The 13,682-nt window shown below is 41.9% G+C and overlaps 1 protein-coding gene and 1 non-coding gene across 2 annotated transcripts; one reads left to right on the top strand and one right to left on the bottom strand.

The window, feature by feature from the left end:
- Positions 1–10,035: 10,035 nt before the first annotated feature.
- On the top strand, positions 10,036–12,339 carry LOC106384524. The gene is made up of 3 exons (XM_048757354.1): positions 10,036–11,007; positions 11,101–11,536; positions 11,672–12,339. Exons 1-3 carry the CDS (start codon positions 10,036–10,038, stop codon positions 12,337–12,339), a joined length of 2,076 nt encoding a protein of 691 aa, XP_048613311.1.
- On the bottom strand, positions 10,570–10,676 carry LOC125588110. Its single transcript, XR_007324504.1, has one exon. It is a non-coding gene; the product is annotated as a small nucleolar RNA R71 (small nucleolar RNA).
- Positions 12,340–13,682: the final 1,343 nt, after the last annotated feature.

Genomic DNA, 13,682 nt, shown 5'->3' with positions numbered 1-13,682 from the left:
CCAAACCGGGTGCATTTATATAAGTTGTAAGTATCTCCCTCTAGCTAAAACCTAAAGCTCAGCCGCCAGCGTTGAAACATGTGAGTATAGAGAAGTTGCCGATACGTCTCACCACCTACGTTATCTCCTTCTTCTTCTTAATGGATTTCTCTTGGTGTAAAAGGAGAACCATCAGCCGTGTATCACCACCATTGTCCACCTCTTCTTATCGCTGGAGCCACCGATCATCACCAACTACCACGGCTCAACGACTTGAGTCATCACAGTCCACCAGAGAGACATGCCGTGGTCATTGCCGTTACATCACAACACCACCGTTCGTCAAAGTCGTAATCAGAGGATCACCATCGTCATGATCATCTAACCGGATGAGGCTCTGAGATCCTTGCCGCGCCGGAACCTTTATCAACCCTCGTCATGACATGGTGGAGATCACCAACCGTTACCATCAGATACATGGCTAAGGAGTGGTTTTGCGAGAGGTTTCTAATAACGATCCAGGGGATTATAGGGTGCGCGCCCTGTATTTTGGGATAGATCTCGTTTCCAGGAATCTGTAGTAGCAAACGCAATCGAGATAGGAGTTGTGCAACAAAAGTTATTGCTGTTGCTTCTTGGGCAAGAATAAGCTTAAGCTGTTGCGCTGCAGAGACAGTTCCGACCAATCTCAGCGTAAAGGTGGAATGGTCAACCTAATCAAAATATTTCAGTCTGGAATTTTGTAAGTAAATAGTTAACTCTTTTATCTATCATCTCCAAGAAGCGGATCGTTATTCCGAATTATATTCTGAGTGTTATACTTGTTTTCGCGAGGGGATCTGCTGCAGTCTTTGTTTACGACCAGCCTGGAGCTGAAGCCATTTTTGCTTATCAAATGATGTCCGATCGGAGTAAAATCGGTGGCTACAGAAAGAGGACATATAGGAATACATTCTGACTGGGGGGATTGAAAAGTTAACGAGAGTTCTGGAGTTGCTCTATTTTAGAGCCGTCAAGGTCCATTATGTGTTTTGTCAGATTATCTTCAGAACCCGTGGCAAAGGTGAGGGTCTATTCCGTAAATCCCGTACCAGTGTAGAATTCTCTCTATCGTAGTTTAGATTTCGAATCATGATCCGTCTGTTTGAATTGAGTCTTGATTTTTAGATAGTTCATTCACTGTAAACTGGAACTAGGGGTCTAGAGGATTCAACCGTTGATTGATTGCGTGATGTTAAGAGATGCGATATATATATGTATGTACACATAGCTATGAGTAGGGACTATGTACGCGGGCGGGGGCTCAGAGATGTCGGGGCTAGCGACGCTACTTGATTGTGCGGGCAAGGGTTCAAAGACGTCTAGACTTGCGATGCTACTTGTGCGGGCGTGTGGTGCAGAGACGTTTGTACCATGGACGCTACTTGAGAGGGCGGGGGTGCAGAGACAGACTTTACTAGCGACGCTACGTATTATATATCCATATGAGGAGATGTTAAGTGTATGGATTAGCTATTTGCTATCATCGCATTGTTTGTGTTGTGTTTGTGTGATGCTTTAGGCGTCTTGTTTGTTCATGTTAGAGCTAAACTTCCATAGTGGAAGTTCTATTACTAAAGTCAGTGGTTTGCGTGTTTAGCATCCCATACCTCACGGAGCAACTCCCCTGTTGCTCACCCCTCTTTCTTCCCCTTTCAGATGAGACTGACGAGCAGGAGTGATTGCTATCGGGCTGGTGCTTTGGGAGTTTTATTTCGTTTCTTTTTCCGACTTGCGGTTTTATGTTTTTACCGATATTTTCGGGATTTATTACGTTATTTGGATTTATGGCTATTTATTGGATTTATGGCTTTGGAGTTGACTTTTGAAAAATAATAAATGGAGATTTCAGACTTTTTATTTATCTAAGTTATTTCGGAAAATACGGGTGTTACAGTTTCCTTCAATAGAAGTGTCCAGAGCCATCTGATATGCCAACACGATGCCTCAGAAGAAAGTGTTGAGCAGTTGCATTTCATTGAATCCATGGTGTGGATAATCTCTCTGATAGGACTTGAATCTCATCCAAGAGCTTTTGAATGATTCCATAGGCCCCTGTGTGAATAGACAAAATCTTGCTTCTCAACACTTCAGTGCGTCCCTCATCAAAGAAATTACGCAGGAATGCGTTCTTGCTTCAATCCAGGATGTAAGAGATCTTGGTGGTAACTGCTTGAGCCAGTTCGAAGCGTCTCTAGCTAGTGAGTACTTGAAGAGCTTGCAAAAGAGGTAATCCTCAGGGACTCCAATGGCTTTAATGATAGAAACCAAATCCTTGAACTGCTCTAGATGGTCCATAGGGTGCTCATGTGGGAAACCACATTAGGGTGTCTGTCCCACAAGTGTAAAGTACTGAGGCTTCAACTCGAAATCGTTCCTCTGAATCGCTGGATGACGGATAACAGATCTGTTGGCGTAGTTTTGATTTGAACGGTTGCAGTCAGCCAACGTTCAGGGTCGGGCAGCCTGCACATTATCATCATCTACAGCCTGAGCATCGGCTGCATTGGCATCAACATCAAGATCAGGGATTACAACCCTCTGATCATCTAACCTCTGACCTGCTGCATTACACAGATGACCCTCCTGGTGATATACCATGGATGTTACCCGTTTTTAGCCATGGTATATAGGTGTTTTTAAATACCTTATAGTTTTTTGGAATCTTTTTAGTATGTTTTCAGGTTTTGGAGTGATTTGGAAGAAAGTGGTGATTTTGGTGCATTTTGGAGGGAAAATGACAATGGTCCGAAGTTGACCATCGACCATGACTATCGATCGATGGGCGAAGGCAACAATAGATCGACACAGACCATGTGGTGTCGATCGACGGCGAAGCGCGCATGAGCCAGATTGGGTTCCAACCGACTTAAAGCCCAACTCCCACAAGAATTACCATATTACTCATGACGAGTTTTAACCTAATATTTATGTGTTGTGCCATTGTTCTAGGCAACAAACGCTTTCATACTTTCTACTTTTCATACATCAAAATACTTAGAGTCTTAGGTTTGGAGAGAAGATCCAAGAACTCCTTCAAAGCTTTGTGATTGGAACTCCAGTTTCTTTACTCTGTTCTATTTATGCAATTTACTTATTCTATTGTTATGAATGGCTTAGCCATGCCTGAGTAGTTCATCTTGTTAGATTTAGGGTTCAGATATTCATGACGGATTAACCCAAAATATAGAATTGCTAAGTGTCAGGATATTAATCAATTAAACTGTTCTTAATGCATGTGTTCTAGAATAGCTAACTAGGACTTTTCCTATAGTCATTAGGGCACATTCGGAAGTTTGGTTCTTTGTCTGAAATATTTTAGGTTGTGCTAGGATTTCTAGAAACAAGCGGAAGCTGATTTAGTTAACCTAGTGAACACGTTCAACCCGTTCGTAACGCTCCATGGAAGGAACGTCGATCGACAACTCATTAGTTGTATCGATCGACGGGCTGAAAGGTGTATCGATCGACACCCCGTTATTGGAATCGATCGACACTTTCTCAGGACCGGCAAGCGACATCTGAGGTCCTAGATCCGGCAATAGATAGTCTAAATATACGGAAGTTGATCAACCATTCTTATCTGTTTGAGTTCTAGAATATCCATATATCCTTACTAGTCTATATCTCTATAATCATGATTGTCTGAATAGAAACCCTAAGTCTAACGTTTCCCATATCGGTCTTAAAACCCAATCAATAAATCGAACAATTACTTGTTCAACCCTGCTATATCGTTCTCCTTGTTACATTCAGTATTTATGATTTTTATTCTCACCAAACTCCGACTAGATATTCACTAGGGACACTGTAATTTAAGTCTAGGGGGGAGGTTTACTAATATTATTTACCTATGAGTTTTTAAAATGTTTTTATAAAGTTTTATTGAGTCAATAAAGGGACAATGAACTTCTACAATTTTCCTTACTCATCTAACCACTCTTTAGCATTATTCGTAGATTTATTGACTGCAAAATGTACTATAGATGATAAAGTGGATCAGCCTGCTAGTTATTCACACTTGCTGAGAATGTTTGGAAGAACCAATGCTGACCTCCATCCTAATTGAGCTTAACTTGCTTGTCTTGGGGCTTGGTATACATTGGATCAGGATCCTCCTGCAAGTTTGGAAGGTAAAAAGTCTATGTGTTTCTAGTTCCCCTCTCTCTCCCCTTCAGTTGTAAAAAGGATTAGAACATGATTTGGTGGCTACAAACATTAAAGCTTGATTCATAAAAATTCTAGAAAGAGATAAATGTCAAAAAGAAGTGAACATGATCTGGTGGCTAAAACCATTAGAGTTTGATTGATGAAAGTCTGTCCAAATATCTCAGTCAATTAAAAAAATAAAATGATACCCTTTAAAAAAGGGAGACATTGACTGAGAAGAAGTGAGAAGAGAGGGAGGAAAGGAATTGGATGAGACTACATGTGTGTTTAGATACTTGCTTGAGTTGATTCCATGTGTTCAGTGATCGATACTCACAAGGTAAAGCCTACACCTTTTTATTTATATGCACTAAATTAGGTCAGTAGAGGGGTGTCTTACAGACATGATTAGTTAAAGTTGTTGGATGAATGGAATTGGTTGCAAAGCTAGGATATTGCATAGAAAGTACTTCTAAGTTAAAGATTTATTTGATGTGGTTGCAATACTGTTGAGGTGATGATAGTAAGTTCTTAAATTATGTGAGTCCCTGCTGTTTCGAAAACACCTTTCAGAGAGACTGCTCATTGTTTTTGCTTGAGGACAAGCAAAAGAATAAGTCTGCGGGTGTTGATATACCATGGCTTTTAGACATTTTTATCATGGTATATAGGTGTTTTTAAATACCTTATTGTTGTTTTGGAGCCTTTTAATTATGTTTTCAGGTTTTCGAATGATTTTGAGGAAAGTGGTGATTTTGGTGCAGAGAAAATAACAAAGGCCCGAAGTTGACCATCGACCACAACTATCGACCGATGGGCGAAGGCAACAATCGATCGACACACACCCTGTGGTGATGATCGACGGCGAAGCGCGCATAAGCCAGATTGGGTTCCAGCCGACTTAAAGCCCAAGTCCCACAAGAATTACCATATTACCCCTGACGAGTTTTAACTTAATATTTATATGATCTTCCATTGTTCTAGGCAACACACACATTCATACTTTGTACTTTTCATACAGCAAAATACTTAGAGTCTTAGGTTTGGAGAGAAGATCCAAGAACTCCTTTAGAGCTTTGTGATTGGAACTCCAGTTTCTTTACTCTATTCTATTTATGCAATTTACTTATTCTATTGTTATGAATTGCTTAGCCATGTCTGAGTGGTTCATCTTGTTAGCTTTAGGGTTCAAATATTCATGAGGGATTAGCTCAAAATATAGAATTCCTAAGTGTCAAGATATTAATCAACTAAACTGTTCTTAATGCATGTGTTCTAGAATAACTAACTAGGACTTTGCCTATAGACATTAGGGCGCATTCGGAAGTTTGGTTCTTTGTCTGAAATAGTTTATTTTTTGTTAGGATTGCTAGAAACAAGCGGAAGCTTATTTAGTTAACCTAGTGAACACGTTCAAACCCGTTCGTAACGCTCCCTGGAAGGAAAGTCGACCGACAACATATTAGTTGTATCGATCGACGGGCTGAAGGTGTATCGATCGACACCCCGTTGGTGGAATCGATCGACAGTTTCTCAAGACCAACAAGCAACAGCTGGAGTCCTAGATCCGGCAATAGATAGTTTAAATATACGGATGTTGATCGACTATTTTTTCTGTTTGAATTCTAGAATATCCATATATCCTTAGTAGTCTATATCTCTATAATCCTGATTGTCTGAATAGAAACCCTAAGTCTAACGTTTCCCATATCTCTCTTAACAAAAAGTTGGCTAGAACAATAAAACATCGATCAGTGTCGATCCCGACAAACTGCGTTGATGCCGATAGACAGAGTATCCGAGGAGTCGATCGGCAGAAAAATTATGATATCTGTCGACACTCGCTCGCGGAACCTGCAAAAACCCAATCGATCGCAAATCAAAATAGAAAGGTGTAAGAATCAATAATATCAGTCCATAATCCGTATTCTATCATTTCAGCAACCTCCAACATTTTAAATCGAGCCTAAATCCCAGTTCTAGTTCAAGTCTCCTATCAACCCTAAAACCTCTCAAAATTAGAAGATTTGGAGAACATACCTTGTAGATCGATTGAATGAGTGAACTAAACTGATAGAGAACTGAAAATCTAGTGGATTAGGCTTAAGATTCAGTGAAATCGGTTAAGAAACAAGAGAGAAATCAAGGGGCGAATGTTCGGGTTTTCTGGGAATCCAAGTTATGCCGAGTTAATAAATGCCTGTGACTCGACACGTGGTGTCGATCGATGAGACAACATAGATGACGACCGAAACCTCTCGAATATATTAAAAGTATTTTAATTTCATTTTATGCCTTTTTTAAACGAAATTAAATCTTATAATGCAAAAATTTATAATAACTTCTAAATTAATCCTATAATCTAAAACAATTAGTGGGTTGCCTCCCACCGAGAGCTTGTTTTATGTCGTAAGATTAACTATCAAACCAAATTAATATGTATTTGGGAGTCTCAGATGCATAACTCAGTGCCCGGTATTTCTGCTCTGTCCCAATAATGTTTTACTCTCGGTCCGTTTCCCAGGAACTCATATCCCTCAGAGCTAATTAGGGTAGTGGATCCATAGGTTTGACTTCCTTTACTGTGAAAGGACCTGACCAAGAACGTATTTTTTCCAAGGAATAGGTCAAACGAGAGTTGCATAGGAGCACTTGGTCATTTGGTTTGAAATGTTTGGAGAGAAATTTGTTATCGTGATAGGCTTTCGTCCTTTCCTTATTCAGCTTTGAATTCTCATAAGCGTGATGCCTAATTTCGTCTAATTAGTTCAACTGCACCAGTTTCCTTACGGCCCGTGCTGCCTTGTGTTCTAATTCTTTACGGCCCGTGCTGCCTTGTGTTCTAATTCTACCGGTAGATGGCATGCTTTCTCGTAAAGTAGCTAGGTGGAATGGTGCAGTTACGAGTGGCATTTTAATGCGGTTCTATAAGTCCAAAGCGCATTATCTAGCTTTGTAGACCAATCTTTTCCAATTTTTCCTACCGTCTTTTCTAAGATTTTTTTTTATTTCACGGCTGGAAACTTTTACTTTCCGCTAGTTTGCGGGTGGTTGGGTGTAACTACTGGGTGATGTATTCCATGCTTTTAAGCAGTTTTTCAAACACTTTATTGATGAAGTGGGTTCTTGAGTAGCTTATAACAACTCGAGGAACTCCAAATCTTGGGAATGATATTTTTGAAAATTTTAACGACCACAACAACATCATTTCTCAGGGATGCTATTGCTTCTACCCATTTAGATGCATAGTGGATATCAACTAGGATATATTTGTTCCCAAAATAAGAGGAAAAAGGGCCCATAAAGTCGATGCCCTAGCAATCGAACACTTCCACTTCAAATATAAAATTTTGCTGCATTTCGTGTCTTTTGCTGATTTTTTCTCTTCGTTGGTAGCGATCACATTGTGTTATATAAGCTTGTGCATCACGAAACATGGTTGGCCAGCAGAAACCCGCTTGAAGGATTTTAGACACTGTCTTAAAACTCGTGAAATGTCCAGTATAATCAGATCCATGGCAGTGGAATGAGATATCTGGAACTTTAACTTCAGCAACACATCATCTTTATAATGCATCTGAACAATGTTTGTAGTGGTATGGTTCGTCCCAATGATGTCTCCTGATTTCTCTCAGAAATTTCTTTTTGGTGTATCCTCAAATTTTTATGGCTCTACGTCAGAAGCGAGATAGCTTACAATATCAGCATACCAAGCCTATTTGAGCTGGTCTTGTCTTACGCACAAAACCCCCGACTTGAACTTCTTCCTTCGGTAGAATCTGACTCGGATAGCCCATGGTTGTAAGCAATGTTGACGTTTATGTCAACTATTAATTCTTCGTGATGTGTACGAGTGTGCTGGTCGTCTATGGTGTCGATCGATGCTTCCTACGAAGTATTGGTCGACATTTCCTCAGACCTCATACAGATATTGCCAATAAACGTTGATTCTGTTCAATAAACGTTTTCCGTGGGTAGGAAGTCATCGATTGGAACATTGTCATCAACTAGAATTCATGATAGATGATCGGCAACTCCATTTTCTACTCCTTTCTATCCTTGATTTCTATATCAAACTCGTGCAGGACCAGGATCCATCTCAAAAGTCTTGATTTTGCGTCTTTCTTTTGCATTAAGTATTTCAAATCAGCGTGATCGGTGTGGACAACTACTTTCGAACTGACTAGGTAGGGGCGAAACTATTCGAATCTGAAAAATACGGCTAGCAGTTCTTTTTCTGTTGTTGCAAAATTTCTTTGTCCATCATCTAGAGTTCTACTGGCATAGTAGATGACATGTAACTTCTTATCCTTTTTCTGGCCAAGAACTGCGCCTACAGCGAAGTCGCTTGCATCACACATTATTTCAAAGGGTAGGCTCCAATCTGAAGCTTGCACGATTGGGGCAGTCACTAAGGCTGACTTGATCTCTTCAAAAGCTTTTAAACATTTTGGTGTGACGTCGAATTTAACTTCTTTGCACAGGAGAGCTGTGAGGGTCTGGTGATATATGGTGTTTTTAATACCATTATATGTGTGCTTTGAGCTAATTCTCAGTCCTAATTCGTGTTTAATTGATATCATTCCAGGTTTGGAGCAGGTGAAAGAGCAAAGAAAAGAGATTCAGGAAGTCAGAGGTCGTTTTGAAGGATACGATGCGGAACATCCATCTAGAACAACCCGAAGATTGTTCCCAAAGAGAACAAGCGTCTGCCTGTTCCCGATCATTAAGGAAACTTCCTATTCCGGAAGTTTGCCCTAGATTCCACTCTCTCTTATCTCTTTACCACCAGCGCCTCCATATAAAAAGGCCTATGCTATCATTTCTTTTTCTTACGCTAGTTTTTACAAGAGACCTAGAACTATTTTCTTTGGATTAAGCAACTTGTAAGGGAGAAGGCTTCATCCTCACGAGAAGATCATCCTGAACCCTAGTCTTTCTACTTTATTTTATATGCAGTATTATTCAGAAACCATGTATGCGTCATCCTGCTTTATGATTGAGTAGTAGGCTAAGCTTGCTTAGGGTTGTAGGGTGTTAGCCGCATGAACTGAACACAAATAAGTGATCTTAACTGTTCTTCATTCATATTGTTCTTACTGCTTACATTGAATTGATCACTTAATGTTTGATTTCTGATTTAATCACCTAGCTAACCGCTTAGGAGATAAATTGACATATATTGAATGAGCTTTGTATCCCTAATCAGCGAGAGTAGATATTAGGGTATTAAGTGAACTAATCAGATCTTGTCTCTAAGGCCTGTTATCGCGTCTTGTTCCGAGTGAGAACTTAGGATTCAAGACCGATCTGCAAAGGGAGCAAGACAACGATAGTGAATTGTTCTAGCCGAGTGATCTGAGTTCTAGACTGCACCTCATTGCACTTGAATAGTTGTTCAGTTTTGCATTGACACCCGATTAATAACCCTAAGCCGGCTTTATTTAAATCTAATTTGAACCATCTAGGTATTCTAGTTACTTGCGTCACAATTAATTCTCAAAACCCCACTTGTTTCTCAACTTATTATTGAACTCATAAGAGTAAAGAGTAAACTGGTCCTCTGGATTGAATCTCAAATATTACAATTACCACTGTTAACTTGACAGTTGAAAGGATTCATTTTTAGTGTATCAAGTTTTGGCGCCGTTGCGACGGGGACTAAGCTTTTACCTTTATTTTTCGGTTTAATATTTAGTCTGAGATATCTAACTTGCTCTACTTCTTTGTTGGAACAGATGATCCAAGTGCATGACCAGTAGACATACTCGGAGCAACGCACAAGGACCACTACATCAACTGACCAACGACGAACTCACAAGATTAGAAAGACAGAACCGCCAACAGCCAAGAACAACCGACACCAACATGGGTGATCACGGCAATATGGATGACCTCACTGCTGCATTGGCACTCATTCAACAACAAATGCAGAATCAGCAACAGCAGATGCAGCAGATGCAGCAAACCATCCAAAATCAGCAACAAGCTGCTCGGGAACAAGTAGCCGAGAACGCCGCGCGAGAGGAGCGTGGTGCTCTTATTTGGGAGCGAAACCTTCCGCGGAACTTCGCTACAAACCGCTCTCCCATTAACCCTCCACCCTGTACTCGACAAGATTATGAGATCAAACCTGCACTGATAGGTCTAGTACAGAAGAGCACGTTCAGCGGCCTCACTTCAGACATACCAATGGACCACATAGAGGCCTTTGAGAGGATTTGCAATTTTTCTCGCTCTAATGGAGTGCCACCGGATTATGTCAAATGCACGCTGTTCCCATTCTCTCTCGAAGGGAAAGCTTCTCGTTGGCTGCAATCTCTCCCAACCGGTTCTCTAACCTCATGGGACCAGGTTCAATCATCATTCCTGAGCCACTTCTACACCAAGTCCAAAACTGCGGCTCTGAGGCATAGAATCTCCAACTTCAAGCAGAAATCTGATGAACCTTTTCATGAAGCTTGGGAAAGGTACAAAGAGTACCAGAGAGAGTGCCCACACCATGGGTTTGATGACGATTACATATTGGAGGTGTTCTACGATGGAATGAGCTATGAGTTCCGGAACACCCTTGATTCCTCTAGTAACGGAGACTTCATGACTCAAACCACACCTGGTGCGTTCGCGCTGATTGAGAACATGGCTTCGAGTTCACTCAATAAGAACAAGGAGCATGATCGCTCCAAAAGTGTGAACAGTATAGATGACCTAGCGGCAAAGGTGGACCAACTGCTTAAGGGAAACCAGAGCCAGGTTTTCATAATGGAAGAAGCAACTCCTGAGAAGAGTGCAGGCGACAAGGCGTTTGAAGCTGAACAAGCAGGAGACGATCAGCAGGAAGTGAGCTACGTAAATGGGCAAGGGTGGCAGCTGAAGAATTACCACCCAAACCCTAATGTAAGGAACAATCCATAGCTTTTCTGGCCTAAGCAGGACAAACCAGTTGATCCGGCGCAGAGCAACCAAGGTCAGTATGCGAGGTATCAGAAGAACTATCAACCCCGAACCTATGTTCTAAGCCAATCACAGAACAATCAACCTCAGATGCAGAACCACCAAAACAACCAGGTCGCTACTTCCACCCCTGTCGCTGTTCCGCAAGATGAAACTAAAACCATGTTGCAGCAACTCCTCCAAGGACAACAGCTCCAAGGGAAAGCTCTGAACCAGGTCACTACCGAGATCAATACCAGAATGAACCACATGTTCGGAGATTTGAGCACCAAGTACGATAATGTCGCAAGCCATATGAGACAGATGGACATTCAGATAGCTCAAACTGCTGAGAGTGTCAAGAGGCAGCAAGGTACTCTACCTGGTAAAACAGACAAAAACCCCAAGGTGTGCAATGCGGTTCAGCTAAGGAGCGGTAAGCAACTTTCCGAGCCAGAAAGGAGGAGGTTCACCGCGGCTGAGAAAGGGAAGCAGAAAGAGTCGGAACAACTGCCAGCCGATCAGGCAGATGAGAGGAATACATAACCATCACTTGAAACAAGTTCGCCAGGGCCAGAACAACCAGCTGAAGCGGTGCGCCCGATCCCAGAGGCTGTTCCTCCTCGCGAATACATTCCTAAGGTCCCTTACCCTGTTCCAGCAAGGGCCACTCGTAAGGACAAAGAGGAAATGAAGTGCAGGAAGATGCTGGAGGACCTAACCGTCCGACTCCCCTTGATGGATGCAATCCAGATGATGCCCTCCATGCGCAGCTTTATGAAGGGATTGATCTCAGATAAAATATCAGAGGAGAGCGAGTTCATGACGGTTTCCAAGGAGTGCAGCGCAGTGCTTCAGAACAGGCAGATAAAGAAGCGAGGAGACCCCGGCAAATTTGTCCTCTCTATCCAGATTGGGAAGACAGTTTTTGCATGCTCCTTGGTTGACCTTGGGTCCAGCGTGAATCTCATGCCTTACTCTGTGGCTCGACGTCTAGGATACACGCATTTCAAACCAACTAAGATGTCATTGGTATTCGCAGATAGATCAGTCAAATCCCCGGTTGGTATTCTAGAGGATCTCCAAGTAAAGGTCGAGAACACCTCTGTTCCAGCAGACTTCGTTGTTCTAGAACTGGAAGAAGAGTCTAAAGATCCTCTCATCTTGGGAAGACCATTCTTATGTACTGTTGGAGCCATCATTGATGTGCGACAGGGGAAGATTGATTTGAATCTTTGAGACATAGTTATGCAGTTCGAGATGGATGAGTTGCTAAAGAAGCCGATGTTGGATGGGCAGACCTTTTAGGTTGATGAAGGGATTGATCCGCTCCAACCTCGAGAAGGAATGATCGAGGAGATTCTTACCGAAGACCCACTGGAGCTTGCACTAGTGCGAGCCGAGGCCGAGCAGAGTGTCGTGAATATTGATGCAGATGGGTATGCCAAGATGCTTGACTCCGCAAGGAGTATGGGAAGAATGGTAGCAAGTTTAAGTCTGGGGGAGGAGAGCAACAGGGTCGAAACCACTCCATCTAGAGCGGCCCCTACACCGAACTCGCCTGTTCTGTCGAACCAACTAGAGGATCCCTGGAGCAAGCTTAAAGCTCCCAAGGTTGAGCTAAAACCTCTTTCAAAGGGGCTCAGGTATGCTTTCTTAGGTCCAAATTTGACATATCCTGTCATTGTCAATGCTGAGCTAAATAATGTGGAAACTGCATTGCTTTTGTGTGAGCTTAGGAAATATCGTAAGGCATTAGGATATTCGCTAGCTGACATACCTGGCATTTCACTTCATTTATGCATGCGTAGAATACACCTAGAAGATGAATCAATGACTTCTGTCCAACATCAGAGGAGGTTAAACCCGAATCTAAAAGATGTCGTTAAGAAAGAGATTATGAAACTTCTTGAAGCAGGTGTAATATATGCCATATCTGATAGTAAATGGGTCAGTCTTGTTCATGTAGTACCTAAGAAAGGTGGGATCACTGTTATCATAAATGAAAAGAATGAATTGATCCCTACTAGGACAGTGACAGGACATCGCATGTGCATTGATTTCAGGAAATTAAATGCAGCAACTAGAAAGGATCACTTCCCACTCCCTTTTATTGATCAAATGCTTGAGAGATTGGCTAACCACCTATATTACTGCTTTTTAGATGGTTATTAAGGTTTATTTCAGATCCCTGTCCATCCAGATGATCAGGAGAAGGCGATGTTCACCTGCCCCTACGGAACGTACGCTTACAGGAGAATGCCATTCGGCCTGTGCAATGCGCCAGCAACATTTCAGCGTTGCATGATGTCAATCTTTACTGACCTGATCGAAGACATTATGGAAGTTTTCATGGACGATTTCAGCGTCTATGGAAGCTCCTTTAATGTCAGTTTGTCAAACTTGTGCAGGGTACTAAAAAGGTGTGAGGAGAAACATCTCGTGCTCAACTGGGAGAAGTGCCACTTCATGGTCACAGATGGGATTGTTCTGGGGCACAAGATCTCCGAGAAAGGAATTGAGGTGGATAAGGCAAAGATCTAGGTGATGATGAGTTTGCAACCACCAAAAAATGTGAAAGC

The sequence above is a fragment of the Brassica napus genome, chromosome C5 (genome assembly GCF_020379485.1).
Source record: "Brassica napus cultivar Da-Ae chromosome C5, Da-Ae, whole genome shotgun sequence".
In the NCBI taxonomy this organism is placed as follows: Eukaryota; Viridiplantae; Streptophyta; class Magnoliopsida; order Brassicales; family Brassicaceae; genus Brassica; species Brassica napus.
The sequence above is the reverse complement of the archived record's forward strand: the minus strand, read 5'-3'. Positions and strand labels throughout refer to the sequence as shown.